Source organism: Neoarius graeffei, chromosome 27 (assembly GCF_027579695.1).
Source record: "Neoarius graeffei isolate fNeoGra1 chromosome 27, fNeoGra1.pri, whole genome shotgun sequence".
Classification (NCBI taxonomy): domain Eukaryota; kingdom Metazoa; phylum Chordata; class Actinopteri; order Siluriformes; family Ariidae; genus Neoarius; species Neoarius graeffei.
This window is the reverse complement of record NC_083595.1, coordinates 36,672,561-36,698,094: the sequence shown is the minus strand read 5'-3', so window position 1 is coordinate 36,698,094 and position 25,534 is coordinate 36,672,561. Positions and strand designations below refer to the sequence as shown.

At 41.0% G+C, this 25,534-nt stretch overlaps 1 protein-coding gene across 1 annotated transcript in view; it reads right to left on the bottom strand.

The window, feature by feature from the left end:
- The window catches only part of si:ch211-186j3.6 (neural-cadherin), a 556,420-nt gene that overhangs the window by 85,733 nt on the left and 445,153 nt on the right, over positions 1-25,534 (bottom strand). The window contains exons 24-28 of the mRNA XM_060911426.1: positions 14,442-14,569; positions 12,431-12,558; positions 7,157-7,280; positions 1,727-1,907; positions 1,131-1,297 (exon numbers count right to left, since the gene is read on the bottom strand). Of these exons, the coding sequence (XP_060767409.1) occupies positions 1,131-1,297; positions 1,727-1,907; positions 7,157-7,280; positions 12,431-12,558; positions 14,442-14,569 (728 nt within the window). The remainder of the gene's footprint in view (positions 1-1,130; positions 1,298-1,726; positions 1,908-7,156; positions 7,281-12,430; positions 12,559-14,441; positions 14,570-25,534) is intronic.

Genomic DNA, 25,534 nt, shown 5'->3' with positions numbered 1-25,534 from the left:
TTGCATCTATCATGATATATTGACTCTTGCTTAGAATTGCATAGAATTCACCAGGTAGGTTGTATGGTTCATTTGGTTCCTATTCAGAAAGATTGATAAATTGTGCATAATAACGTATATTTCACTGTACAACAAAAGTATTTATGGTATGAGATTCATATAGGCTTCTGTATTTCAATGCAAACTCAAAGGCACTTCTGAAATATGAGTCTTATTTTTGTGTGTATATATTTTAATTCTATCCACATTCACTGGAGATGAGCAATCTCGCGCTCTACTACTAGGCTATCAGCTCATATACCATGAGTAGAGAAAAACAAAATGGTGGAGTGTGTTGCTGAACCAACCAAGGATGAAAAAAACTACTCGAAAATAAAACCCCCCAAAATACAAAAAAGCAACAAAATATGGAATGGTAAGAACATATCTTAATGGTAAGAACGTATCTTTTTTATTTTTCAAGAATTATTATAGCATTTTTCACAAATTGCTCCTGTCACTTCGCTGGTTTGTTTACATTCTTCATCTTTAAGCATTAATATTTGTTGAATTTTTTTAGACTGGTTCAAAAGCTCAAAGAAGTTTGACAATTACATCACTGAAATGTCCAAGGAAGAATTAAATAAATGTCTAAAACTATTCTATACCTCGGCATGACAGCAAGACGGCACTTTCTACAAAAAAAACCCCAAACAACAACACTGAAGTCAATCCGTGCAGCCATCGACAGGTTTTAAAGAAGTCCGCCTAAGCGGAAATGATTTTGTCGGATTTGTATAAAGGTTTTATTTATCAAATTTGCAAAAAGTAAAAATAAAAATGCTCTGTTTCTCAAAATCCAGTGAATGTGGATAGAATAAAATGAAATCGAGTCATACATGGCTTATAACCGACTCAGTGCTACGTGCCTCGTCGGCTATCATCTCATGTACGACTTGATTTTGTGGAATAACTTAATTATATTTACATAATGTTAAATGTCCTGATCATTTATTTATGATGCATGTTGTTATAAATCTCTAAATTGCTGAATAGAAATTACAATTAATGCAGAATGGTGTATGCATGTTTTGGGGTGGGGTGAACCGGCACCATGCGAGGAGAGAGAGAGAGAGAGAGAGATCCCTCACCTCCAGACGGATGTACTCATTCTGTGCTGCAGAGAGCAGGCTGAGGATGGAGCTGCTGTGTTTGCGAGTTCGGATCAGAACCTCCACCTGTGTGTGTCTGGCTTGGAGCGGCCCAGACAGCTGATAATGCACATAGCTCCTGCCATCAAAGGAATACTCAGGAAGCTCTGTTAAAGAAACACATACACACGAACACACACACAGGACTGTTAATGGATGCACACCTGAGGAGGGTACAGAAATCAGAAACGGGGCATGTTGTTTCCTGACAGGATGTTCCCTGGGCGTTACATAAACACAACCGACTGTACAGTTCACGACACTTCAGAATGCTGATTTCTGATTTTGCCAAACCAGTCTTGTTCTCCTCCTACACATTCCTGCCATTCAAAGACCCTGCTTTCACTCACTAACGTGTGTGTGTGTGTGTGTGTGTGTGTGTGTGTGTGTGTGTGTGTGTGTGTGTGTGTGAGATGGTGGGCTTTCCATACTTATCCTCACACTTCCTCTGCTTTACACCTCCATTCTCAGATGTTGCTTACTGCTGACCTCTAATCATCCCAAACTGCTGGATTTTAATTGCACTGGTGCCTTACCCTGTTCACACTGGTGCCCGCTGTACCCTGCTATACACCGGCAGCTAAATGAGCCCCATTCACCATGGCAACGACCCCTGGTGCCACACGAGGGGAAACCCATGTTTACACAGCTCCTGTCTGTCATCGAGCAACCAGGAGAGTTCCCAGAGGAATCAGCTGGAGAACCCAGATCATACACCTGAGGAAAAAGAACATACATAACTGTGTGTGTGTGTGTGTGTGTGTGTGTGTGTGTATTGGGAGTGGGTGTCTAAGACTATAAACCAAGATGTTTATCTAAAATTATAGATATGCAATGTGAACGGCTAGGACATTTCAGCGTGCGGCAAAATGCAGTAAATATTCAGGATTTCTTGCGTGTATTTGTTATTAGGACTAACGATTTAAACTTGCCACTGATAACAAAATGCTTGCTGTAATCACATTTGTGTTTGTAAGGAAAAGAGCAGCAATTTTATTCCAATTTGCTGTGCATACACTTGTTTTGTCAGCAACTGTTTTTCTGCCTTTTTGTCTTTCTTGGCAAGGAAACAATGAAGGAAAAAGTCAAACTTGTCAACACATCACATCAATCATAGTAGCATACTAAAGACAGACTAAACAGTGCATCATTCTGAAGCTGGAAGCATAAAGATTCCTGAAACTGCCACCCACCACCCAGGTTATAACCATTTTCACTTTCCTCTTGTGGAAACCAACCAAACCACACACACCCCCCCCCCACCTAAAAAAAAACAAAAAAACAAAAAAACACACCATATAATATCTGTCATTTCCTGCAAAAGGTTTCTCTGGTAAAAACAAGCTTCAAGTCCCTAATTTCCTGTAAAAGGATTCATTGGTTCGTGAAAATTTTCCTCTGTTCAAAACATTCTAAAATCTCTAATTTGTTCAAAAGGTTTCTGGGTTCCTGAAACGGTTCCTTTCCTAAATACATGCTTAAAATCCTTTAAATTCGTTTCTTAAGACAAGGATTTTTTAAGATGTTACCTTGACAGTTTCGGCGATAAACTTCCGCCTTCTTCAAAACAGTCACCAGATGTCGAGTGGTGACGTGCCTTATCAGCTGATGTTACATCTTAAAAAATCCTTGTCTTAACCTCCTAGGCAGGGGCGGACCGTGGGGGGGGGGGCTGAGAGGGCGAACCGCCCCCGGCCCGGGCCTGTGGGAGGGCCCGGAGATAAGCCCGATATATCGCTTACACTCAGTCCTTCGAGATTACATTCGTCGTGCTCATGCCCAGGCCCGTGTGAGCCCCTCCTTTTATTTCTGACTCTTCCTGTCACCGTTGCAACCTCTGAGCGCTCATTCTCCAAATTAAAGCTGATTAAAAACCACTTGAGGAGCGCAATGGGACAGGAGAGACTGAGTGGACTTGCCATGTTGTCCATAGAGAATGAGAGAGCAAAGAAACTGGACATACAGAGCATCGTGGACGAGTTCGCGGAGCACAAGGCTCGTCGTATGCCCTTCAAATAATGCGCGCAGTAGGCTATTGATGTTTTATTATGAGCCATGTACAGTATGTCGCCGAATGTTTTTTTGTTTGAGTTACATGTTCGTTTGAAGGACTTAATGTACAAAATAACATAGTTGCACCCCGTAGTGTTGAAATTGGTAAACACAGTGCATTCAGTGAGGTTTGCACCGCCCTCCTTTTATTTCTGACTCTTCCTGTCACCGTTGCAACCTCTGAGCGCTCATTCGTATGCCCTTCAAATAATGTGCGCAGTATAGGCTATTGATGTTTTATTATGAGCCATGTACAGTATCCTAATGTTTTTTGTTTCTGAGTTACATGTTCGTTTGAAGGACTTGATGTACTAAATAACATATAGTTGCACCTGGTAGTGTTGAAATTGGTAAACACCACAGTTGCGGACATTTTGTAGCCTAAAATGATGTTATGATAAGCTTTAATAAAGGGCCCGGTCATTTGCCCCACCCCCGGCCCGGCTCTGACTTGTTCCGCCACTGCTCCTAGGGCTTAGCGGTCACATACGTGGACAGCACTTTTTAGAAATTCGGAACAAGATTCCACATATGTGGACATACTTTTTCTCTTAAAGTACATCTTATCAAAGATGATGCTTAGTTTTTATTCTAATCAGGTTCTAATAAGCCCAAATAGCAAAGATAAATAAAAAATGCATGTAAAAAAACAGCTTGGGCCTTAGGAGGTTAAGAAACGAATTTAAAGAATAGTTTCAATAGGTAGACATAATGAACTTTCACTACATATGCTTAAAATCCGTAATTTCCTGAAAAGATTTTCAAGTTTCTGAAAGTTTCCTCAGGCAAAAATATGTAGAATGTGCTTAATTTCCATGCGGCAATTTCAGGATTGTAAAATCATGCCGAATATTTATAGTTTCTTCAAAACTTGGCTGGGTTCCTGAAAAGGCTCTGCTGGAATAACAAACAATCCAGTGAAAACAATAAATGAAGTCTCTAATTTCATTAAAATGTTTCCTGAAATTGAAGCCTGAAGGTTAGAGAAGCAGACTTGGGCCCGGAGGGTTGCTGGATCGATTCCTGGGACCGGCAGGAAAAACGTGAGGGGATTTGGGTGAATGAACAGCACTACTTACTCCTCCCTCTGCATCATGACTGAAGTGTGCTTGAGCAAGGAACCTAACCCTAACTGCTCCCTGGGCGCTGTAGCATAGCTGCCTACTGCTATGTGTGTGTGCTCATCATTGATCACTTCTGCGTGTGTTCAGTTGGGTTAAAAGCAGAAGAGGGATTTTGCTGTGCTTGAGTTACATGTGACAAAGCTTTCTTCTCTAAAAACATTCCTGTGGTACAACATCTCATCTCATCTCATTATCTCTAGCGGCTTTATCCGGTTCTACAGGGTCGCAGGCGAGCTGGAGCCTATCCCAGCTGACTACGGGCGAAAGGTGGGGTACACCCTGGACAAGTCACCAGGTCATCACAGGGCTGACACATAGACACAGACAACCATTCACACTCACATTCACACCTACGCTCAATTTAGAGTCACCAGTTAACCTAACCTGCATGTCTTTGGACTGTGGGGGAAACCGGAGCACCCGGAGGAAACCCACGCGGACACGGGGAGAACATGCAAACTCCGCACAGAAAGGCCCTCGCCGGCCACGGGGCTCAAACCCGGACCTTCTTGCTGTGAGGCGACAGCGCTAACCACTACACCACCGTGCCACAACATGTTTGCCCAAATTTTGGGGATTCTAGGTTCCTGAAAAGGTTCCTCTGACACACACGCACATGCGCGCACACAAAATAAATGCACTAATGAACGGTCCCCTGAACCCTCACACAATGAGCAACAATAAGAAGTGTTTAAAAGTGATTTAAGAAGCCAAGTAGAACATTAAGTAGAAGAAGGAGTGACTTTAATTTTGTTTACGAGCTCACTATTATGCAGTGGAAATCGCCCCAGTGAGATCAGAGCCCCATACATATAAAGATGCCCAGAATGTCCACAATAAAAAGACAAGTTCTCTGTAAGCCCACTCTGAAGGAGGACATGTCTGATTTACATGGTTTAGATTTACGATTTGCAGTGTTTTTATTAGTGTACATATTTATTTATGACCCGTGTGCAATTATCTTTATGTGCACTGTGATGGGAAATAGACGAGCTGACTGCAGCAGACAGATTAGAAACAGAGATAGGGAGAGAGAAAGACATGAAATTGAAAATATGAAATAGAATCAGAAAGAGAAGCTCAGTGAAATGCAATGTCCTGTCCTTTCTCCTAAACCTCATATTCTTTAACTTGTGTCATGCTTCAGCAAACCAACTGAGGTTTTTAAAACACTACTCAAGCTTTTCCAGAATGGCCTTCTGTCTGTCTGTCAACTAAATCATGAACAGATGCTCAGTAACTATACACATATTACCTTCCATATCTCAGTGCACGAGTCTTTAAAGCACTGGCCTTGATAATAGAAATCCAGCACCGGATAAAACACTTAACACTAGAAGAGCTGTTCAAGGTAAAGTGACAGTGCTGATAGTAAATGTAGAGGACCAGACTTCACTCTGACTATGCTCAGTGTTTATTACATGTAATAAATGTGTAACAACTATGTAATTAGTGAATAAATGTAGCAACACATATGGCACTAAATATGGAAATGTGTGTAATTGAAGGTATAACCTGAACCTGAATATGTAAGTATAAAGGTTAGCATAAGCAAGCATCAGTGCAGTTTTTCTCCATTACTGTAAATTAAATAGTAGTGCTGTCAAGCGATTAAAATATTTAATCGCGATTAATGTCGCGACTGTCATAGTTAACTCGCAATTTAATCGCACATTTTTGTCACATGAAAAACCATGTAATTATCTTATCAGCATAAAAAAGTGAATGGGCTTGCTCACCGTTCGAACTACGGGGGTACTCGGGGGATCCGAGATCCCCTGAAACAGACATGAGATCCCTTAAAAACATGATTTGGGAAATGTTGGGGGGTCTCTAAAATATTGGCAAAATGATGTTTATTGACATAGCAATCGTGTGTAACGGGAAGCATTTGCATAACTGAAGTGAGCGCGTGATGGAGATCCGTGCTTTGAGACAAGCGCAAGCACCCCCCCCAAGGGAAAAAAAGGGACCCCCCGAAAATATCGGCATAGTTCGAACACTGGTTGTACCAATGGTTTTTTTTTTTTTTATTGCAGAGCATAACACGTCTTGTCACAGCCACTGCAAAGTGGGGCTGGAGCCGCCGATGGGAAAACGAAACCTAAGCCGAGCACCGTAGCTCTTCGGGGGAGGGCAGAGGACTCTGGCTGTGCGGGGCGTGGCATTACAGTCTAGCTGTTATCGTTTTTCTAAGCAAAGTCTCTGTTCCAAGTTCCTGGCAGTTTCAAAAGCTTATGAAAAACCTACATCATGTCACAGAGCGTTAATCTCGCGATAAAAAAATTATCGCCGTTAAAATTGAGTCAAGTTAATGCGTTAATAACGCGACATTTTTGACAACACTATTAAATAGTGAATAAATTAGAAAGACAGAAATACAGTCAGACAGACAGACAGGATGAAATACAGGCAAACTGGTAGTCACCCAAAGCAGAAGACAGAGAGAGACAGAGCAAGAGAGAGTGAGCGCATGAGAGTGACAGCAAGAGAGAGAGAGAGTGCGAGAGAGAGAGACAGAGATCGAGAGAGCGTGCGAGAGTGACAGAACAAGAGAGAGAGTGTGAGAGCGAGACAGACAGATCAAGAGAGAGCAACAGAGTGAGAGAGAGAGACAGACAGACAGAGAGAGCGCAAAAGAGTGAGTGTGTGAGAGAGAGAAAGCTGACTAACCAATTTGAGGCCCAACATCTTTCCCTTCTAGTTTCTATCCTGTAAACCCAGTTGGAGTTTGTTTTGATTGTTCAATTTTTAATCACAAGTAGTGGTATTTTGCTGGAACCTTGGTACCTTGCTGTCGACGATGAGGTTGCTGATGCAGCCGGTGAAGTGTTTGTGCTGGAGCTGGGGGTAGATGTAGGGCACGTTCTCGTTTACTCCTCCCAGCTGCAGCACCTGCGTCCCATTCAGATGCCTGGGCACAGATCAGAGCTACTTTTAACTTCGTGCAAGTTAATGAAGTGCTCAATAATTGGACATTAACACTCTTGCAAAGCGGCACTGTGCAGATCGGGTGTTACTGAGAGCCAGTTCACATGTACTGATATACTCAATCAATCGCTCAACCTCTTAACCCTAAACTGTAATGTGATTATTAGAAAATCAATATACTACCACATCAATACTTGACAAGGAAACATTTAATACTTTATTGATTAGCCACGTCACACCAGTAATCACTGACCCACACTGATACTTCAACTGAGGCAAAGGCTGGTCCAGAGTCACAGCAACACAGAGATCATGCAAATACAAATCACTGTGATATTCTGAAATAATCATATAGGGATATATACATTTATTAGAGTTAAAATTAGTTCATATGTTTAGAGTTTTTATTTTTCGGTAAAGCTGCTTTGTGACAATGTCACTAAACAAATAAACTGACTTGACAAAGGATTTCCTTTAAAAAAAATGGACATAGAGGATATTACACGGTTGCACAATGATATGAAGTTTAACTTTGACTGGTGAACATATTTTCAATACGAGAAGATAACTTTCATATCTTCAAGCCAACGTGTGATTTTCTTTTTATTAGATCGACACATTCACAAACAAAAAGTACCCAAATTTATCAAAACAATTAACCGGTTTCCTCAGATTTATGTCATGGTTTTGGTTCTGCATGTCCCAGATGTAGCTTATATGAAAAATACAAGTGGTATATTTCCCAGTAAAACACTCACGTATATACTGTATATAAAATGAAATATTTTGATGCTACTACAGCTACAACTAATATTGCTACTACTTTCAGAGCTGACTGCAGGACTGTTGGATTTAAATCCCCAATATTTTCTCAGGAACTTAGCTAGCCCAAGATTATTTCAATTGCTTAGGAGTCCAGGAGAGCAGAATGTTCAAGAGAGCCATGTGTGGAGAGGAACAGCATTATTCGCTCCTCTACCAATCAGAACATTAGGCAATTCTGGGTGTCTATAAGCTCATGCATGCAGGAGAGGTTTTGAAAGCAGTTCATGCTTTCCTCTGAGTGTTCAGCATCCAGTGACTTACAGTACCAGTCAAAAGTTTGGACACACCTTTGACTTCAACCGTTTTCTTTATTTTTATTCATTAAAAGTCATTTCATGTCTTAAAGTAATGATGGTGTCATTTCTCTTTACTTAGTTGAGCGGTTCTTGACATACTATAGATTACTACAGTTGTGCAATAGGGCTATTAACCGTATTTTTATTACAACCCCGATTCCAAAAAAGTCGGGACAAAGTACAAATTGTAAATAAAAATGGAATGCAATAATTTACAAATCTCAAAAACTGATATTGTATTCACAATAGAACATAGACAACATATCAAATGTCGAAAGTGAGACATTTTGAAGTTTCATGCCAAATATTGGCTCATTTGAAATTTCATGACAGCAACACATCTCAAAAAAGTTGGAACAGGGGCAATAAGAGGCTGGAAAAGTTAAAGGTACAAAAAAGGAACAGCTGGAGGACCAAATTGCAACTCATTAGGTCAATTGGCAATAGGTCATTAACATGACTGGGTATAAAAAGAGCATCTTGGAGTAGCAGTGGCTCTCAGAAGTAAAGATCCCCCTAATTCTGCACCGACAAATAGTGGAGCAATAACAGAAAGGAGTTCGACAGTGTAAAATTGCAAAGAATTTGAACATATCATCATCTACAGTGCATAATATCATCAAAAGATTCAGAGAATCTGGAAGAATCTACGTGCATAAGAGTCAAGGCCGGAAAACCATGCTGGGTGCCCGTGATCTTCGGGCCCTTAGACGGCACTGCATCACATACAGGCATGCTTCTGTATTGTAAATCACAAAATGGGCTCAGGAATATTTCCAGAGAACATTATCTGTGAACACAATTCACCGTGCCATCCGCCGTTGCCAGCTAAAACTCTATAGTTCAAAGAAGAAGCCGTATCTAAACACGATCCAGAAGCGCAGACGTCTTCTCTGGGCCAAGGCTCATTTAAAATGGACTGTGCCAAAGTGGAAAACTGTTCTGTGGTCAGACGAATCAAAATTTGAAGTTCTTTATGGAAATCAGGGACGCCGTGTCATTCGGACTAAAGAGGAGAAGGACGACCCAAGTTGTTATCAGCGCTCAGTTCAGAAGCCTGCATCTCTGATGGCATGGGGCTGCATTAGTGCGTGTGGCATGGGCAGCTTACACATCTGGAAAGACACCATCAATGCTGAAAGGTATATCCAGGTTCTAGAGCAACATATTCTCCCATCCAGACGACGTCTCTTTCAGGGAAGACCTTGCATTTTCCAACATGACAATGCTAAACCACATACTGCATCAATTACAGCATCATGGCTGCGTAGAAGAAGGGTCCGGGTACTGAACTGGCCAGCCTGCAGTCCAGATCTTTCACCCATACAAAACATTTGGCGCATCATAAAACGGAAGATACGACAAAAAAGACCTAAGACAGCTGAACAACTAGAATCCTACATTAGACAAGAATGGGTTAACATTCCTATCCCTAAACTTGAGCAACTTGTCTCCTCAGTCCCCAGACGTTTACAGACTGTTGTAAAGAGAAAAGGGGATGTCTCACAGTGGTGAACATGGCCTTGTCCCAACTTTTTTGAGATGTGTTGTTGTCATGAAATTTAAAATCACCTAATTTTTCTCTTTAAATGAGACATTTTCTCAGTTTAAACATTTGATATGTCATCTACGTTCTATTCTGAATAAAATATGGAATTTTGAAACTTCCACATCATTGCATTCCGTTTTATTTACAATTCGTACTTTGTCCCAATTTTTTTGGAATAGGGGTTGTATTGGCTATGTACTGTTTGATCTCAAACACATTAAGAAGGCAAGAAATTGCACTAATTAACTTTTGATGAGGCACCTGTTAATTGAAAAGCATTCCAGGTGACTTCCTCATGAATCTGGTTAAGATAATGCCAATAGTGTGCACCATCAAGATAAATGCAAGCAACGCTGAAGGATCTAAAATATGAAACATATTTTGTCTTTTTAAGACTTTTTTTGTTTACCACATAATTCCATTTATGCTCCATATGTTATTTCATAGTTTTGATGTCTTCATTAATGTTCTATAATGTAGAAATGTTTTCACACAAGTCCTAAAAGTAGATAAAAAGAACCCAGTCAAACAAATGAGACAAAAATATTATACTCATTCATTTATTTATTGAGGAAAAGGATCCAATATTACATATCTGTGAGTGGCAAAAGTACGTGAACCTCTAGGATTAGCAGTTAATTTGAAGGTGAAATTGGAGTCAGGTGTTTTCAATCAATGGGATGACAATCAGGTGTGAGTGGGCACCCTGTTTTATTTAAAGAACAGGGATCTATCAAAGTCTGATCTTCACAACACATGTTTGTGGAAGTGTATCATCGCACAAACAAAGGAGATTTCTGAGGACCTCAGAAAAAGTGTTGTTGATGCTCATCAGGCTGGAAAAGGTTACAAAACCATCTCTAAAGAGTTTGGACTCCACCAATCCACAGTCAGACAGATTGTGTACAAATGGAGGAAATTCAAGACCATTGTTACCCTCCCCAGGAGTGGTCGACCAACAAAGATCACTCCAAGAGCAAGGCATGTAATAGTCGGCGAGGTCACAAAGGACCCCAGGGGAACTTCTAAGCAACTGAAGGCCTCTTTCACATTGGCTAATGTTAATGTTCATGAGTCCACCATCAGGAGAACACTGAACAACAATGGTGTGCATGGCAGGGTTGCAAGGAGAAAGCCACCGCTCTCCAAAAAGAACATTGCTGCTCATCTGCAGTTTGCTAAAGATCACGTGGACAAGCCAGAAGGCTATTGGAAAAATGTTTTGTGGATGGATGAGACCACAATAGAACTTTTTGGTTTAAATGAGAAGCGTTATGTTTGGAGAAAGGAAAACACTGCATTCCAGCATAAGAACCTTATCCCATCTGTGAAACATGGTGGTGGTAGTATCATGGTTTGGGCCTGTTTTGCTGCATCTGGGCCAGAACAGCTTGCCATAATTGATGGAACAATCAGTTCTGAATTATACCAGCGAATTCTAAAGGAAAATGTCAGGACATCTGTCCATGAACTGAATCTCAAGAGAAGGTGGGTCATGCAGCAAGACAATGACCCTAAGCACACAAGTTGTTCTACCAAAGAATGGTTAAAGAAGAATAAAGTTAATGTTTTGGAATGGCCAAGTCAAAGTCCTGACCTTAATCCAATCCAAATGTTGTGGAAGGACCTGAAGCGAGCAGTTCATGTGAGGAAACCCACCAACATCCCAGAGTTGAAGCTGTTCTGTATGGAGGAACGGGCTAAAATTCCTCCAAGCCGGTGTGCAGGACTGATCAACAGTTACCGGAAACATTTAGTTGCAGTTATTGCTGCACAACGGGGTCACAGCAGCTACTGAAAGCAAAGGTTCACATACTTTTGCCACTCACAGATATGTAATATTGGATCATTTTCCTCAATAAATAAATGAACGAGTATAATATTTTTGTCTTGTTTGTTTAACTGGGTTCTCTTTATCTACTTTTAGGACTTGGGTGAAAATCTGATGATGTTTTAGGTCATATTTATGCAGAAATATAGAAAATTCTAAAGGGTTCACAAACTTTCAAGCACCACAGTATGAGTGAAGAGATGCGTCCAAACTTTTGACTGTTACTGTAATTTGAAACACAAAATATACACTAACTGTTAGAAAGTTTTTCCTTTCAGTATCTGTAAAATTTAGATGATCGCAAACCAGAGGTGGTAAGACTAAACACGAGTACAATTTGTATGGTGTAACAGCCAATGAAAGGGAAAAGACACACAAATACAACAAAAGATTTAGCTTCTCAGAGCAGTGCATTTCACCTCATTAAAGAGTGATCACACAAAATACGTGCTAACTCTCTTCTAAGATCTTCATTTTTACCAACAATCCTATCCACATAAGGGGGTTCGAACTACAACACTTTTAGGAACATTTAGAGACCATTTTTTGAGAGTATGTTTGCTACTAACTCCTACTCCTACTAGTATGAGTAGAAGTAGTAGTGAAAATGTAAAAGCAATTAAATGTCTAACCTGTCCAGATTTGGTGTGACTCCTGTTACTTCACAGGAAGTGTGGTCCTCAGTGGTCAGCCAGCTTCCTACACCCTCCATCTCCATAACTGTGGCTCCGGCACAGCGGTCTAATGTGAATCGTACATCCTGAGATAGACAGAACACCCCCCCCACATACACACTCATTATGGATCACAGAAGTGAGCTCAAGCTTAAATGTAAAATTTCAATTTCCATTGACCATGAACTCATTTTCTTTCCATCAGGCTTCTCTTCAGTGAAGACCCTTAAACTACAGACTCACAATTATGACTACAGGTCAGACACTCAAGCTGAGGCAGATCTGGATTACAAAAGAACCCTGAATCTATACCAGACTTCTCTTCATTTTCACCTTAGGTAACGGCTTTATAAAAATGCAATTAGAAATGTCAAGCAATTCACATTTACACTTGCAGTCCTGCTGCCTGTCAGTTTCTATCAGCTACAGCACAATTAAACTCCGTGCATGTCACACAGATATGCAATATTCTCCAACAGCCACCGGCATGCTCACACTCTGTTTTTGATATAAAGTGAGCATTATATAATTCTCATCTCTGTCCACAAGTGTTTTATATATATATATATATATATATATATATATATATATATATATATATATATATATATATATATATATATATACACACACACACACACACACACACACACACAGTGGGGCAAAAAAGTATTTAGTCAGTCACCAATTGTGCAAGTTCTCCCACTTAAAAAGTAATTTTTATCATAGGTATACCTCAACTATGAGAGACAAAATGAGGAAAAAAAATCCAGAAAATCACATTGTCTGATTTTTAAAGAATTTATTTGCAAATTATGGTGGAAAATAAGTATTTGGTCAATAACAAAAGTTCATCTCAATACTTTGTTATACCGTATACCCTTTGTTGGCAATGACAGAGGTCAAACGTTTTCTGTAAGTCTTCACAAGGTTTTCACACACTGTTGCTGGTATTTTGGCCCATTCCTCCATGCAGATCTCCTCTAGAGCAGTGATGTTTTGGGGCTGTCGCTGGGCAACACGGGCTTTCAACTCCCTCCAAAGATTTTCTGTGGGGTTGAGATCTGGAGACTGGCTAGGCCACTCCAGGACCTTGAAATGCTTCTTACGAAGCCACTCCTTCGTTGCCGGGGCGGTGTGTTTGGGATCATTATGCTGAAAGACCCAGCCACGTTTTATCTTCAATGCCTTTGCTGATGGAAGGAGGTTTTCACTCAAAATCTCACGATACATGGCCCCATTCATTCTTTCCTTTACACAGCTCAGTCGTCCTGGTCCCAATTTTGTTTCTGGTGTCCTGTGACAGCTCTTTGGTCTTGGCCATAGTGGAGTTTGGAGTGTGACTATTTGAGGTTGTGGACAGGTGTCTTTTATACTGATAACGAGTTCAAACAGGTGCCATTAATACAGGTAACGAGTGGAGGACAGAGGAGCCTCTTAAAGAAGAAGTTACAGGTCTGTGAGAGCCAGAAATCTTGCTTGTTTGTAGGTGACCAAATACTTATTTTACCGAGGAATTTACCAATTAATTCATTAAAAATCCTACAATGTGATTTCCTGGATTCTTTCCCCCCATTCTGTCTCTCATAGTTGAAGTATACCTATGATGAAAATTACAGGCCTCTCTCGTCTTTTTAAGCGGGAGAACTTGCACAATTGGTGGCTGACTAAATACTTTTTTGCCCCACTGTATATACACACACACACACACACACACACACACACACACACACACACACACACATATATATCCAGTCTCATTTAGTCATCCTCTTTATCGGTCACTGTTCCTGCGAATAAATCTCATGCATACAGAGTGCAGGACACATATATTAGTTAAAAGAGATAGAGTGTAAGTTTGGAATGAAAAAAAGAGAGAAGAGCAAAAAGTTCAGACGACGTAAAGCATGAAAGTCCCCTCGGGGTGCAAGGCTTGGTGGAGGTCCTGGTGCCACCTACACATGCCCACCTTACTATTGCTCCTCACATCCAGTCTGTGCCACCGTCTGTCCGCTACATTCACGTTGCCCGGCAACTGCAGGACTAGAGTGCCCGAGCCATGGTTTATCTTCAGGGTGGGAGTGCCGTCGATCAGCTCTGAGAGAGAGAGAAAGAGAGAGAAGATAGAGATGGAGAGGAAGAAAAAAAGGTTTTGTTTTGATCTTAACATTAAGGTTCCATTACTTAACATTATTTACTGTATAGCTAACGTTAACAAAAAATGAACATCAGAATTTATCAACCATAAATAATGGTGTATAAAAAAAGTGATAAGGATTAAAACAGGATGAGGCACGCTGCTATAGGAAAATAAGCAACCCAGGTTAGACTGATGCCATTACCACCACAAAAAAGGAATGTGTTTTATTCTTCTATGCATACACCACAGAAACTTACCAGCATAATCAATTTATTTATTAAAGAATGTTCTGGAATGTCCACAGAAAGTTTGTTCCCATTATCATTTATAACAGCGAGAAACATTCATTTCCTCACTAGCCTCTCTTTTGAATGTAATAAGACAAAAAACATCACCACCACCACCACTACCATCATCATCACCAACTCTCATGTTACTGAGAAAATGCAAAACCCTGTTTCCTGAAGACTTTGCTTTTTTGGAAAACTTAAAGTTACAGCTAAATTTCCTGATTGTTTAAAAGCACAGACACTGGAGACTCATTCTATAAATGTTAAACAAACATTTCCACAAAGAAAAGTTCACCAACCCTCAGGGAGAACGATCCACTGGAAACACTCAGAGCCAGTGTCAGAGAAAATTCAGAATCTGAACTCTTTATTCCTTGGGGTGCAAAGAAGGTTTACGCATATTTATTCATGCTTGTTTGGATGTTACTTACAGTAAATATACCTTGCATTCACTAATATTTATTCAATCCTTGTCTAAAATGTTCTCCAATGTACGTAAATGTACTGAACTCTGGTCTTCATGTGTAAATAATAAAACTTACTATTCAACCACAAACATGTTAATAAAGGTTTCGTTCATGTCCACTGTGTGCTTACTCACTGACAGTACACATATTGGAGGTGAATGCGGATGCAAGTGTAACAAAAAGTTATTTGAATTAAGTTTATTTGAAAACACGAACAAGAGAGACAACATCGCCCTAAACATGAGGTATGATCTTCATAGCAAAACATACACAGACTAGAGGATACGACCAACAGCAAACAACAACAACGAAAGACAAAACCTAGACAGCGAGTGCTATACGTGACTTTAATACCAATGCTCGTTACTACAACATGATTCAGTCATGTGACGTGGTCAGGTAAAGTGCAGTGGGTGATGGGAATCATAGTCCTGAGCTATATTAGGCATAACCATGGCAGTTATATTATTGCAGGTGATTTGGTTTATTAGGGTGGTGTAGTGGTTAGCATTGTCGCCTCACAGCAAGAAGGTTCTGGGTTCAAACCTTCCAGCCGACAGGTGGAGTTTGCATGTTCTCCCCGTGTCTGTGTGGGTTTCCTCTGGGTGCTCCGGTTTCCCCCACAGTTCAAAGACATGCAGATTAGGTACAATGGGGTCACTGTAATTGGCTCAAGCTGTAATGATTTCCCAGTCATAATGTATGAACATATATATCTTACTATGGCAAAGCTAAATAAATAAAAAATACATATTTAAAAACGGCGGCACGGTGGTGTAGTGGTTAGCGCTGTCGCCTCACAGCAAGAAGGTCTGGGTTCGAGCCCCGTGGCCGGCATAGGCCTTTCTGTGCGGAGTTTGCATGTTCTCCCCGTGTCCGCGTGGGTTTCCTCCGGGTGCTCCGGTTTCCCCCACAGTCCAAAGACATGCAGGTTAGATTAATTGGTGACTCTAAATTGACCGTAGGTGTGAATGGTTGTCTATGTGTCAGCCCTGTGATGACCTGGCGACTTGTCCAGGGTTACCCCGCCTTTCACCTGTAGTCAGCTGGGATAGGCTCCAGCTTGCCTGCGACCCTGTAGAACAGGATAAAGCGGCTACAGATAATCTCATCTCATCTCATTATCTCTAGCCGCTTTATCCTTCTACAGGGTCGCAGGCAAGCTGGAGCCTATCCCAGCTGACTACGGGCGAAAGGCGGGGTACACCCTGGACAAGTCGCCAGGTCATCACAGGGCTGACACACAGACAACCATTCACATTCACACCTACGGTCAATTTAGAATCACCAGTTAACCTAACCTGCATGTCTTTGGACTGTGGGGGAAACCGGAGCACCCGGAGGAAACCCACGCGGACACAGGGAGAACATGCAAACTCCACACAGAAAGGCCCTTGCCGGCCCCGGGGCTCAAACCCAGGACCTTCTTGCTGTGAGGCGACAGCGCTAACCACTACACCACCGTGCCGCCCCCGCTACAGATAATGAGATGAGATATTTAAAAACTGGCATCAGATATATACAACTCATTACTACATAAACAAGCAGAAGGGCACTTGGTAGAGTGCATACCTCTGCCAAGCCACATATTATCAACATCAACTTCAAATCACTTGAACCTAGGATAATACTAAAGCTGTACACCAAATTTCATCCAAATCCGTTCATTACTTTTTGAGCTACATTGGGAACAAACAAATGAAAAGTCATGCAGAGCATGATACTTGCGAAAATCACAAAGAAACGGAAGTTATGGCCGATTAGGTGTTTTTATGAGATTTTGACCTTGGTGACCTTGACCCATCAAAAATGAATGATGGGTTTGTGTGACCCTAGTGAGTTGTTCTGTGCATTAAGGTGAAGATTGGTCAAGAAACGACAACGCAAGAGCACCAACAAACAAATGGGCAGCCAGACAGATCAACATACTTGCAAAAATCTCCAATTTTTGCAAGTAACAAACAGAGGTGAAAAAAATAACCTCCTCCAGCAAAGTTGGTGTAGGTAAAAACTAAAATAATACATAAACATGTACAAGGGAGGAGCCATGGCCTAATAGTTAAAGAAGCAACTTTTAGACCAAAAAAATCACCAGTTCGATTCCCTGAACCAGCAGGAATGGCTGAAGTGCCCTTGAGCAAGGCACCTAACCCCCAACTGCTCCGGGTTTGCTGTACGCCATTCTGGATAAGTGTGTCTGCTACAGTGGTGCTTGAAAGTTTGTGAACCCTTTAGAATTTTCTGCATTTGTGCATAAATATGACCTAAAACAACATCAGATTTTCACACAAGTCCTAAAAGTAGATAAAGAGAACCCAGTTAAACAAATGAAACAAAAATATTATACTTGCTCATTTATTTATTGAGGAAAATTATCCAATATTACATATCTGTGAGTGGCAAAAGTATGTGAACCTTTGCTTTCAGTATCTGGTGTGACCCCCTTGTGCAGCAATAACTGCAACTAAACGTTTGCGGTAACTGTTGATCAGTCCTGCACACCGGCTTGGAGGAATTTTAGCCCGTTCCTCCATACAGAACAGCTTCAACTCTGGGATGTTGGTGGGTTTCCTCACATGAACTGCTCGCTTCAGGTCCTTCCACAACATTTCCATTGGATTAAGGTCAGGACTTTGACTTGGCCATTCCAAAACATTCACTTTATTCTTCTTTAACCATTCTTTGGTAGAACGACTTGTGTGCTTAGGGTCATTGTCTTGCTGCATGACCCACCTTCTCTTGAGATTCAATTCATGGACAGATGTCCTGACAGTTTCCTTTAAAATTCGCTGGTATAATTCAGAATTCATTGTTCCATCAATCATGGCAAGCCATCCTGGCCCAGATGCAGCAAAACAGGCCCAAACCATGATACTACCACCACCATGTTTCACAGATGGGATAAGGTTCTTATGCTGGAATGCAGGGTTTTCCTTTCTCCAAACATAACGCTTCTCATTTAAACCAAAAAGTTCTATTTTGGTCTCATCCATCCACAAAACATTTTTCCAATAGCCTTCTGGCTTGTCTACATGGTCTTTAGCAAACTGCAGACAAGCAGCAATGTTATTTTTGGAGAGGAGTGGCTTTCTCCTTGCAACCCTGCCATGCACACCATTGTTGTTCAGTGTTCTCCTGATGGTGGACTCATGAACATTAACATTAGCCAATGTGAGAGAGGCCTTCAGTTGCTTAGAAGTTACCCTGGGGTCCTTTGTGACCTCGTCGACTATTACACTCCTTGCTCTTGGAGTGATCTTTGTTGGTCAACCACTCCTGGGGAGGGTAACAATGGTCTTGAATTTCCTCCATTTGTACACAATCTGTCTGACTGTGGATTGGTGGAGTCCAAACTCTTTAGAGATGGTTTTGTAACCTTTTCCAGCCTGATGAGCATCAACAACGCTTTTTCTGAGGTCCTCAGAAATCTCCTTTGTTCGTGCCATGATACACTTCCACAAACATGTGTTGTGAAAATCAGACTTTGATAGATCCCTGTTCTTTAAATAAAACAGGGTGCCCACTCACACCTGATTGTCATCCCATTGATTGAAAACAACTGACTCTAATTTCACCTTCAAATTAACTGCTAATCCTCGAGGTTCACATACTTTTGCCACTCACAGATATGTAATATTGGGTTATTTTCCTCAATAAATAAATGACCAAGTATAACATTTTTGTCTCATTTGTTTAACTGGGTTCTCTTTATCTACTTTTAGGACTTGTGTGAAAATCTGATGATGTTTTAGGTCATATTTATGCAGAAATATAGAAAATTCTAAAGGATTCACAAACTTTCAAGCACCACTGTAAATACCATTAATGTAATGTCATATACAGCAACTCATATGTTTCTTGACTGACCAAAGTCTAAACGATGTCTGAGATTTACGCACTGAAAACAAGACTGCAGCCAAAAAAATCCAATCAAACTTCATGCACTCACTGACAACAAAAGACCTATAACCTATAATGGGATACATTCATTTGTCTAATTATTTATAGTTCCAGATAAAGTGATTAAGGGTGTTTTCACACTTGGTCCCTTTCAGCTATCTAACCGAACTCAGATCGATGACTCAGCATTTTTTGCGCATATGTGAACACTCCAACCGTACCCATACCCCTTTAAAGCGAACCGAACTGAGACCACCTCAGGAGGTGGTCTCAGTACGGTTTGCTAAAAATCAACGGTACAGTTCGCCTAATCTGCGCATTGTGAACAAAAAGCGCACCGGGTTCACTTCGCCTTTTTCACTGTAGTTTAACCTTCTTCGTTTGCCATAGTTGGTCACGTGACTGTAGCAGGGAAACTCAACTTCCTTTTGGAACTTACCACAGCCGCTGGAATAAATTTATTTTCCTTAATCCGCACTATTTTGATCAAAGAATACAGCAGGGCAAGCATGGCAGCAGACATTTTGATTCAAGAGAAAATTACCCAGAATTCCGTGCACTGGGGGTCTGAGGGCTCTAGAGGACTTGGTGTGAACAGAAAGAGGACTGAGGCCCCATCGAAGCTTAACTGGACCAGAAAGAGAACCCAGTCCTCTTTGTAATAAATTCACAGTGTGAACACAAAAAGAACTGAGTTATTTTTCTGTTGGTCCACTTTGTGGTCCACTTAAAGAGGACTGAGTCTGGTTCCTTTAACGGGGACCAGGTGTGAAAACACCCTAAATCTAAAAACACGCAAATCCAGTATGTTTTATCCAGTATAATGGATGGAAAAAATCACTTCGTAGTCACAGCTTTATTTTAAATCCAGTATTTTCAAGTACAAGAGAAACACACACACACACACACACACACACACACACAAGTGCATGACTCTTCATTTACTTACAGATTGTAGTGTATATTGCCTGAACATTAAATAATACTTAATAACTTGCTTCACTTTACAAGCTTTTGTGAGTTACACCCAGATATAATAATGTAATAGCACAGAGGCAGCAAACCCTGCATGAGCTGCTGTAATTATAGTATAAAAACAAAAATATTAAGAAAAGTTTGCCTTTATCTGAGCTAGTCGATTGGCAAATTAAAAATTAATGAGGCAACAGAGGCTCCCCCAGGCTTCGAACAGTTAGACAGGCGTTGTGAGCATGAACATGGAGTGATTCTGCATTAATCAGTTTGGCCTTGACAACTTGTCCCTTGTAAAGATACCTACAAGTAAAGCTGTTTTTTTTTTTTTTAAATTAATTTTTTTAGTTTGATCTCTGCCATATTTTTCCTTCATAACAATCACTTTTTTAACAGAGTGTAGATGAAGATGGCAAAAGTCAGTAAAACCTTGAGTAAAGTCAACAGGACAAGTGATCTACATGTTTATTAACTCATCCAATTACTATATTATCGAGAAATCAGCTCATGTGATTCACAGCCTGATAAAAGCAATGCATCATGACGAAGGCAATTTGACTGTTTGATGGTGCGCTGTGTTCATGGTCATATTTAGTGCTTAGTGCTTTCCTGCACTTTAAAATGATCTCAAGCCCTCACTGATAGTCAGCAATGCAACTTTTTACAAAGCAGGGATTGCATGAAAAAAAAAAGATACATTTATCAGTTATTCCACGAAATTGAGTCGTACATGAGCTGATCGGCTCTAAGCCATGTACGATGAGATTGACTGGAATAACGGTTTTATTCTTTCCGCATTCACTGGATTTGGAGAAACAGAGCATTTTTATTTTTTGTAAATTTCTCATCTCATCTCATCTCATTATCTCTGGCCACTTTATCCTGTTCTACAGGGTCGCGGGCAAGCTGGAGCCTATCCCAGCTGACTACGGGCGAAAGGCGGGGTACACCCTGGACAAGTCGCCAGGTCATCACAGGGCTGACACATAGACACAGACAACCATTCACACTCACATTCACACCTACGGTCAATTTAGAGTCACCAGTTAACCTAACCTGCATGTCTTTAGACTGTGGGGGAAACCGGAGCACCCGGAGGAAACCCACGCGGACACGGGGAGAACATGCAAACTCTGCACAGAAAGGCCCTCGCCGGCCAAGGGGCTCGAACCCGGACCTTCTTGCTGTGAGGCGATAGCGCTAACCACTACACCACCATGCCGCCCCTTTTTGTAAATTTGATAAATAAAAACTTTATACAAAGCGTCCAGCAAAATCATTTCTGCTTAGAATCAGGCTTGTAGTACTCGAATCCAGGACTCGAGACTGACTCGTGCCCTAATTTTAAGGATTCGTGACTTGACTTGGACTTGAACACTGATGACTCGGACTTGGACTCGTGCATCAACTGCATTCGGACTCATAAATTGGAGACGAGAACTCGGATTTTTTCTTAATTTTTTGTAACATGCCATAATAATTTGACATGAGATGTTTATTTTTACATTAATTTTTGTACTAATTTTGTGCAGGAATGTCACACCTGTGCGCCTTGGCACGTGCATCAGATAGATCACACTCCGGACAGCGCTAACCACTACACCACCGTGCCGCCCGCATTCGAAGTGAAGTGCATTCTTAATATTCTTACTGCAGTCTAACAGCATTCTAGGTATTCCTACTGTGTTCCAACTACATTTGAACTGCATTCGAAAGCTAATACACCCGGAATGTGCAAGAATCATTCGAGGCGGGTTCGACGCGCATTCTAAGTATTCGAACGGCATTCTTACAAAGCTGTAAGAATGTTGGTCAGTTTGAAATTCCCACCCGAATGTGGCACGAATTTTGAAAATTTTTTCATTCCGGCTGGCTCTGCTTGATTCCTGCTAATTCTGAATAAGTGTGACGGGGCCTTTAACAAGATATTAGTTAAGCCGTGTGCAGCCAGGTTATTATAATTTTTTTTTCTTTTCCGAAAATGTTTCTATTTGTTTTTGCTTGCATTTCGTTGTTTGCTATATCTCAGTGGTCGAAAAAGATCTGACATAATTTATTTTGGATCATTTTCCACATAACAAAAATCTGCAGTGTTAACAGGGGTGTGTAGACGTGTTATATCTACTGTCTGACCAAACTGCAACCAAACCAAACCAAACTATTTTTCATTTTATTTCCTCTTCATCTTCCTGATGAGCAATCAGAGGCAAAACTACTGCAAAAATCAGAAAGAAGTCGGGCTTATTACACAGAACTCTGTTTATCCTCGACATTACCTGATTTTAATTATTCCATCAGGTCATTTCTGTAAAGGTCCCAGGGTTAAGGAAAGCATTTATTAAAGAACCTTTCATTAAAAGTTCATTAAAAACAAGAATAAACAGGGAAAGACAACTGCCCACATATTGCTGTGTATTATAACTCAGCTCAGCTCATCATCACTACGTTGACTCTTTTACATCCATGATATGAATGAGCCGAGCCAGAACACACTTGTCATGGATTTTTTTCCTCTGGCTTCCAGAGCGGCGCGCTCTTCATAAACCTGAAAAACCCTCAGCATGACGACATGCACTTCCACATGGATCTGTTATTTTTTTTTCTCTCCTTATTATCCTCCCTTGTCTTATTATTGGTTAGTTTCCTATTGTGCTTCCATTTCCCCCTCTGATTACCTCCTTTGTCTTGTGTTAACGTGACTCTCAGTTCCATGTCCATGCCTGATTCAAGTCCTGTTCATGCTCTTATTTTTGTTCCTTGTTAGTTTGGTTTGTTTTTATGCCTCAGGTTTGTTTATTAGTTTTGATCCGCTTCCATGCCTGCTTTAAAACATGACAATACTGTAGAGTGTCTTGCAAAAGTATTCATCCCCCTTGGTGTTTGTCCTGTTTTGTTGCATTACAAGTTGGAATTAAAATGGATTTTTGGAGGGTTAGCACCATTTGATTTACACAACATGCCTCCAACTTTAAAGGTGAAAATTGTTGTTTCAGTGTGACACAAACAATAAAATGAAAAAAAACAAACAAATCTGGAGTGTGCATAGGTATTCACTCCCTTTTGTCTGAAACCCCTAAATAAGAGCTGGTCCAACCAATTCACTTCATAAGTCACAATTAGTTGATTAAGATCCGCCTGTGTGCAATCAAAGTGTCACATGATCTGTCACATGATGTCTGTATAAATTAACCTGTTCTGGAAGGACCCTGACTCTGCAACACTACTAAGCAAGCAACATGAGAACCAAGGAGCCTCCAAACAGGTCAGAGACAAAGTTGTGGAGAAGTATCGTATAGATCAGGGTTGGGTTATAAAAAATATCCCAAACTTTGAATATCCCAGGGAACACCATTAAATCCATTATAGCAAAATGGAAAGATCATGGCACCACTATAACCTGACAAGAGAAGGCCGCACACCAAAACTCACAGACCGGGCAAGGAGGGCATTAATCAGAGATGCAACAAAGACACCAAAGATAACACTGAAGGAGCTGCAAAGATCCACAGCGGAGATGGGAGTATTGGTCCAAAGGACCACTTTAAACTGTACACAGAGTGGAGCTTTATGGAAGAGTGGCCAGAGAAAAGTCATTGCTTAAGAAAGCATGTTTGGAGTTTGCCCAACAGCATGTGGCAGACTCCCCAAACACATGGAAAAGCTTCTCTGGTCAGATGAGACTAAAATTGATCTTTTTGGCCATCATGGGAAATGCCATGTGTGGCGCAAACCCAACACCCTGAGAACACCATCCCTACAGTGAAGCATGGTGGTGGCAGCATCATGCTTAGGGATAATTTTCATCTGCAGGGACAGGAAAGCTGGTCAGGACTGAAGGAAAGATAGATGGCACTAAATACAGGGCAGCTCTGGAGGAAAACCTGTTTGAGTCGGCCAAAGGTTTGAGACTGGGGTGAAGGTTCACGTTCCAGCAGAACAATGACCCTAAACATACTGCTAAAGCGACACTGGAATGGTTTAAAACAAAACATTTAAATGCATTGGAATGGCTTACTCAAGTCCCAGACCTCAATCCAGTTGAGGATCTGTGGCATAACTTGAAGATTGCTGCACACCAACACAGCCCATCTAACTTGGAGTTGGAGCAGTTTTGCCTTGAGGAATGGGCAAAAATCCCAGTGGCTTGATGTGCAAAGCTAATAGAGACATACCCCAAGAGACTTGCAGCTGTAATTGCAACAAAAGGTGGCTCTGCAAAGTATTGACTTTGGTCGGGTGAATACTTATGCACACTCTAGATTTCTGTTTTTTCATTTTAATTATTGTGTGTCACAATAAAACAATGTGCAACTTTAAAGTGGTAGGCATGTTGTATAAATCAAATGGTGCTAACCCCACAAAAATCAATTTTAATTACAGTTTGTAATGCGACGAAACAGGACAAACACCAAGGGGGATGAATACTTTTGCAAGACACTATGTGTGGGGATAAAAAGAAGCATATTCAAAAAAACCCTTTTTTTCCTTTTACATTCCCTCCATTTTTGTTATATATACCCAATATACCCAAATTATCTCGTATTTATAATTATTTATTATATGCATGTCAGCTTTTTCACTGCAATTACCTCGGCTCAACGTTGCACAGCGATGTTTTGCACATACAACTGCACTTTATTTATATACACCACATTTAATATCGCGCTCTTTTCAGACATTGAGCACATTCAAAAGCGCTTATCAAGCACTTACCGGTACTTTATTCCATATATAGTCTATACTTTTTCTACCACCTTTTTTATATCCTTTATATTATTTTATATATATTTTTTTACTTCTACGCAAGTACCGTAAATTGTTTTTATATAACCAGATAGTCGTAAAAAGTACTACACTGCATGTCATCCTCTATAACCGTGTGTGTTACCAATCAAATTCAAATTTGTAATGGATCATCTCATCTCATCTCATTATCTCTAGCCGCTTTATCCTTCTACAGGGTCGCAGGCAAGCTGGAGCCTATCCCAGCTGACTACGGGTGAAAGGCGGGGTACACCCTGGACAAGTCGCCAGGTCATTACAGGGCTGACACATAGACACAGACAACCATTCACACTCACATTCACACCTACGGTCAATTTAGAGTCACCAGTTAACCTAACCTGCATGTCTTTGGACTGTGGGGGAAACCGGAGCACCCGGAGGAAACCCACACGGACACGGGGAGAACATGCAAACTCCGCACAGAAAGGCCCTCGCCGGCCACGGGGCTCGAACCCGGACCTTCTTGCTGTGAGGCAACAGCGCTAACCACTACACCACCGTGCCGCCC